Source organism: Gracilinanus agilis, chromosome 1, assembly GCF_016433145.1.
Source record: "Gracilinanus agilis isolate LMUSP501 chromosome 1, AgileGrace, whole genome shotgun sequence".
NCBI lineage: Eukaryota > Metazoa > Chordata > Mammalia > Didelphimorphia > Didelphidae > Gracilinanus > Gracilinanus agilis.
Window position 1 is genome coordinate 707,104,807 of NC_058130.1, and position 6,147 is coordinate 707,110,953.

Here is a 6,147-nt window from a genome sequence, read left to right on the forward strand (position 1 = left end):
CAGCTCTGAAGAAATCCTATGTATCCTTTAAGACTAATCTCATGGTACCTCTTCTTTGAAGCCCTTCCTAATTCCCTCAAATGACATGATCCCTCTCTCCATGTAATTTTTGTGTTTGCACCTCTTTTTTTGCAATGGCCACTTTCTGCTTCATACCTACTAAACTACAAATTCCCTGAAGGCAAAAGCCAGATCTTCTCTACAAAGCTCAGCATTGTATCACAAGAGACCTGAGGAAATATTTGGTGAAGGAACAATGAGATATAACATTTCTTTGGCTGGAAAATAAAGAGGGCTTATAGCAAAATCAAGTTCTAATTCTATTATATCCTGGTTTTTCATAGGGTTGAAGTGCAGAAGAATGGAAGAATCTTAGAACCATAAAGGGAAAGAAGAGCATGAATGAGGAAGTCTTCAGAGTTCTAGGATGGTGGGTTGTTTTGTTTTTTGTTTTTCAATTAAAAAACTAAGTCTAATGAAATAAAATAAATTTAAATATAATTTTACAAGGCCTTGAGTAAATAATAAGCATTGACTCTTCAAGTATAGATACCAAGGGTTCTAAACCTAAGTTCCATGCAGGTCCATGGATAGATTTTGAAGAGTCCAAAAACCTGGATGGGAAAAAATTATATCTTTTTTTCAACATAATTAGTTTCCTTTGCAATTCTATATATTTTATTTTATGCACTGAAAAACAATATTCTAAGGGGTTCATAGTCTTTATCAGACCGCCAAAAGTATCCATGGCACAGAAAAAGGTTAAGAACCTCTTGTGCTATATACATTGAAAAACCTGGGATACAGAGGTAAATTATAAGCTCATCTCAGTTCTTTAAGACATAGGAGACTGAATGAACCATCTTTATAGTAATAAACTCTGGGCATCATGTCTGTTGTGAAAAATTAGTCTATTATTTCTCCATATCTGGCTGGTAAACTATTGTTCATCTTCTACAAATGTTACTAAGTCTTTTAGTAGTATAAGTTTTATAAAATATTAATTCCTAAAGAAGTACTTAGTGCATATAGTTGGCAACAATCTTATAATGCAAAACCAGTCAACATCAATACACCTATTAGCCAAATAGAAACATACACCTAGTTAACAGTCACCAAGGTTGCAAATGTTATGTTTTTCTTGTATTTAATTATGCTTGTGATATTATGTGTAGCTTATTGAAGGTTTTGACATTGTTTTTACCATATTATTTGAAAACCAGCAGTAATTTTGTTCCTTTAGTTACATTGTATCATATATATTTTTACTCACTCAGAAGTTTCCATATTTTAAAATCTGCATATAAGTTATAATACTGTTATATTACACAATATATATAATATATATTATAATACTACTATTGTAGGGGAAGGGAAAATAGCAGCTCCTCAACCTTAAAAAAAAAAAGGGGTGGGGCGCTAAAAAAAAATCATTGAACCAAAACCAAACAAACAAAAAAAAGTAACAACATGATCTTTATTTCTAAATATGTATTAGTGGCCAAAAATATTTACATGTTCAAGAAAAATAACATTTAAATTATTTAATATTATAAGCTTTTAACATTATTTTGAAGTTTCTAAAGAAAATGTTTATTAATGTTCAGTTATTTTGCCTAAAAACTACTTACATATTTTATTATATACATGTATATATATTACATATGAGAGATTAACCAAAAACCATAGGAATTTTTTTAATGTAATTGTGATTATTTTATAATTTTATGGGGGGGGAGTATTCAGAAAGAAAGTGTGAAAAGGAACAGCACTGATTTTTTTTTTTCAAATTAAGTAAATTCTCTCTTCCTTTATGGCATCATTTAAAATAAACTAAGTCAAGATGTTATAAACAAATATAAATAGATGTTATAAGAGAATTAGGGAAAGTTTAGTAAGAGGCATAAGTTAATTGGATGGCTGACAGAGAAGGTTCCAAGCATGAAATGATGGAGTGAGGCTTCTTTTTCTGAGAAACTCTCTGGATGCAACTGCTGGCAGTTAGGGGTTTTCCTTAGCTGCTGGAGGTGAAGAGCCCAGAAAATAACTGTCTCCTATAAATCCATCTATCCTGGTTAAGATCAAGTTGAGCAGGGATTCTGGTTTGATTGGTGGACATATCAAACCAGTTCAGCTCCTTGACTTTACCCCTTTTGTGGACTTACTTGCTGTGACTCCTGGAGGCTATGAACAACGCTGGAACAGAAGTGGACCCCTGCAGTGAGACTCACATTCCTTTCTGACCTTACAGGCTGGATTTATCAGCCTGAACTTAGAACTAGTGAGTTTTGTCCCACTCCCTTAGCCTGAGCTTACCCATTAGAAATTGGTTTAGTCTGTCCATTCCCTAATCCCTAAGCTTTAATAAACAGGTTTTCTTTATTTTCTGTGCCTTTCTCCAAACCCAAGAAATAACCCACAGAAAGATAGCCTTCCTACCTTGTCTTTTCCCTGGCTAGGCTGACCAGTAACTGCCAACTGTCATTCACCAATCAATGTGATTTTACCTCAACTCACACATCCCTTGGGTAAGTTCTCAGTTATCCTGGGTATCCTTTTACTTGTGGGTATGTCCTGGTAATGTGAGACATCTCCATATTACCCAATTTAGGCAGTTACTTATTTCAATACATATAACAAATTAAAAATCTATCCTAACAATTTAAAAGCTGTTATAATTTTAAGAATGATACCTACCAGCACTTATTCCCTATTATTCACTGTATCATTTCTCATGATAACAATCTGGTACAAATTCATAACATGCTTTAAAATTGCAACAAGAACAACAAAAAAAGAAAGTTCTTTGATTCTGGCATTTTGATTATGTACAGATTTTGAAAACTCGCATTAGTTCAGTAATAGCAAGCTATACTTTTAAATTTTTTTAAGCCCAAACTGCTACTCAGATTTTACATATTAATATTTTAACAAACAAACAATGTAATATTCTTGGGCCACACAGTCTCAGATTTTCATAAGGAATGAAAACAAACAAAAAACTTTGTTCCAATTTCTAATATACTTTTAGCTGTTCTTCCCTTCACACTAAAGCAAACCTGTCTCCATAATACAAATGGAGGACAATGCCATTTATTTGGCTCTTGTTGTCTGATTATCCAGACAAGAGAAGAAATTTCAAATGATGCCGAAAAGCTTCTAATACCATTATCACTCATCATATACTAAAGCATCTGCAAATGCAGCATCACTATGCCAGTTTTCTCTGTTCCTTTCAAAAGATCAAGGAATGAAAATGGATTGAAAAACAAAAAGGATGAGCCTGCTTCATTCTTTGTCATTTCCAAGGTAAGCTTCCAAATGTTGACATCATTTTACAGCATAACCTTTTTCTGACGATTGTGAGCCACACTAGGAAATAATCAATTTCAAAGCCTGGGCTTCATGCTAACTAACCTTCCATCAAAAGTTCGTCAAGCTGCTAGCTGTCCTTGGCAACTCAAACGTCAGGAACTCCAATTTTGCAGGAATGAACGCCTGAAAGCTAGCAGCTTTCGTTAACATCTGCTGAGTGAAATATCTTTAGCAGCCCAGACTTTTTTACACATTTCGATGTGGACTTTAATTTGTCCTACTAATTTCTGCTTAACTTTGGTTACATAAGTCTCTAGTGCACATTTTTATTTTATTATTCAAGACGCTGATTTGATCTGATCTGACAACCCACTAACCCATCTGCCACTAATAACACTTTGCAATCAATGACTTTTATTATTAATGTAAATATTGTTGGATGATGTGCTGATGAAATTAACGTCGCTGGTAATGAAAGACAAACTCGATGTTGTGTATTACGACAGATTTCAGATTATATCCAGTTATTAAAAGTAAAACGGTTACCCATCCATAATAGTTTATTGTTGAGGTAAGCGGAATGGAGGGGGACATTTGAATACATAGGAGGGTCGCCTTAGGTGTCGCAGCGGGAACTATTGCTTTTAATCCCCCAGTCTAGCAATAACTATGTCATGATGCGAAAGAGGGACTAGAAGGAGAAAACTCTGTAGGTGAGATTTAGGGGGTGGGGACCCTGTGGCTGGGAGAGAAGAAAACAGGAGAAAAAGGACTTCGAGGTAGAAGGTCGGGTGGGAAGAGGGCGAGAAACTCAACGCAGGGGGGGAAGAACAGGCACCCATAGGAAGGAGGAGGAGGGAAAAGGAAGGGGGCGGGGACCCAATGAAAGAGGGGAGGGGGCGGGGACCCCGTAGAAGAAGGGGAGGAGGAGGGGGCGGGGACCCTGTGAAGGTAGGGGGAGGGGACGCAGCGGGTGCAAGGGACCCAGTGGCCCGGAGGACTCACCTTACGAATCTCGGTCACGAGCCGCCACGCGGCGGGCGCCCGGAGCTGCGAGCTGGAGGTGACGGGCAGGGGGCGGGGACCTCTCCCTGGCCAGGGTCAGCGCGGCGGCCGCAGGCTCACCCTCTCTGGGCCGATCGATCCGCTCCGCGTCCTGTCACAGGGAGGGGGCGGGGACGGAGGAGGGGCGGGACTGGGCAAGGAGCCGTTTTTGTTCCAACAGCCGGAAGGAACGCTGAGGGACTTACGAGAGCTCGCTGGTCTCTACGCGGCCTAGAGCGGCCCTGGGCCAGCCGGGGGCTTAGATAGGGCGGATCTCAGTTTGGGGGTGGGAGTGAGGAGTACAACTTCCGGTTCTGGCAGTCCGGCTTCTCAGATGGGGAGGGGTTTCCGGGTCCGGACCCTACGGGTTCGGTTAGTGGCCGGCTTCTCCTTGTCCCCTGTCTGCGGGGCCTCGGAGCAGAGGGTGAGTCCCAGCCCCACCAACCCCATCCCCGGGTCCGTTCCTCTTCCCACAGTCTCCAGGCATGAGGTTAGAGATGAGCGCTCTTCCCCTTGTCCTAGTGAAGGGATGTTGCCGAGCCGGGAGGGTGGCCCCATATCGGAGGCCCTTGTATACCAGATGTCATTTCTCGAGTCTGGCCTTTACCTTGTCCTCATAGGAACCCCTACCCAGCTTCATCGTTGGCAAAGTGCTCTCCTTTCAACACACCCTTGATGTAGTCCGTAAAGATGCCTGAGGCAGGGCATGATTGCCTGAAGGAGATGAGAAGGCATGGGACATGGGCATAGGTAGATGGTTTAGCTCTAGTCAGAAATAGTGACATCTCAGGAGGAAGAAAGTCAGATGATAACGAGAAGCAGAAGGAGAGAGTTTATGTGAAGTTGAAGATTGTGATTTGACAAGCTAGGGGCTGAAATTGTGCTTAGGGTTCTTGAGAGAAGAAAAAATTTTGGATAGGAGGATTACAGAGAAGCAATGAAACCTCAACAGAGATTATGACCTATAAATTTATAGCGGATGAATCAATGGAATTTTGTAACTTCCTCCAACAATCTCTGGCACCCCAAGAACAAAGAAATCTGCACCTATTAGAGTGCCAATAACTAGTGCACATAGCATAGTAAACTCTTAATAAGTGCTTGTTGAATGAATAAATGAAATCAGCTGATGGAAATTACCTAGAATTGAAGATTAGGTTCAAAACTGTGGAGACTCATTTAGGATGAAGAATTCTAGGATGGTGCCTAGTGAGTCATTGTTAGGAGACTGGAGACAAGGCAGGATATGGAATCCAGAGTGAGAGAGATAAGGAGAAGGTAAGGGAAAAAAAATATCACAATGAGACTGAGTCTGAAGTATAGTATTATTCCAAGTAAGATAGAGGAAATTATGGAAGAATAAGAGTTTATGGCCTGAGAATAAGATTTCAAAGTCCAAGATGTTAGAGGTAAAGTTTCCAGGTATCTCTATAGGTAGTGATCATGCAAGTGTATGGCCACAAAAGGGAGGAATGAGGTTTCCAAGGATAATAACTAGGGAAAGAATAAAGAGGAATACTATAATCCAATTACTAAAATCAATAAGGAAGTTGAAAGAGTAGCTAGTATGAGTATAGAGCAGTGATATCAAATTCAAATAAAAGGAATCCCTGCTGGCCACATATCGACTTAGAAAACCACAAATTAACATCTGTGTTGTGCTGTATTTTTATTTTGTTAAACATCTCTCAGCACATTTTAACCTGGTCAGGGCCTTGGCTATAAGCCTGAATTTGACACTTCTGCTATAGATGACAGCAACAAGAATGGAGAAAACATAGTGTAATC

General features: G+C 39.5%; 1 protein-coding gene across 1 annotated transcript in view; it reads right to left on the bottom strand.

Moving 5' to 3' along the window:
- The window catches only part of LOC123256122 (zinc finger protein 250-like), a 25,099-nt gene extending 20,182 nt beyond the window's left edge, over positions 1–4,917 (bottom strand). Inside the window, exons 1-2 of the mRNA XM_044684812.1 lie at positions 4,720–4,917; positions 4,326–4,471 (exon numbers count right to left, since the gene is read on the bottom strand). Coding sequence (XP_044540747.1) covers positions 4,326–4,471; positions 4,720–4,917 — 344 coding nt within the window. The remainder of the gene's footprint in view (positions 1–4,325; positions 4,472–4,719) is intronic.
- Positions 4,918–6,147: the final 1,230 nt, after the last annotated feature.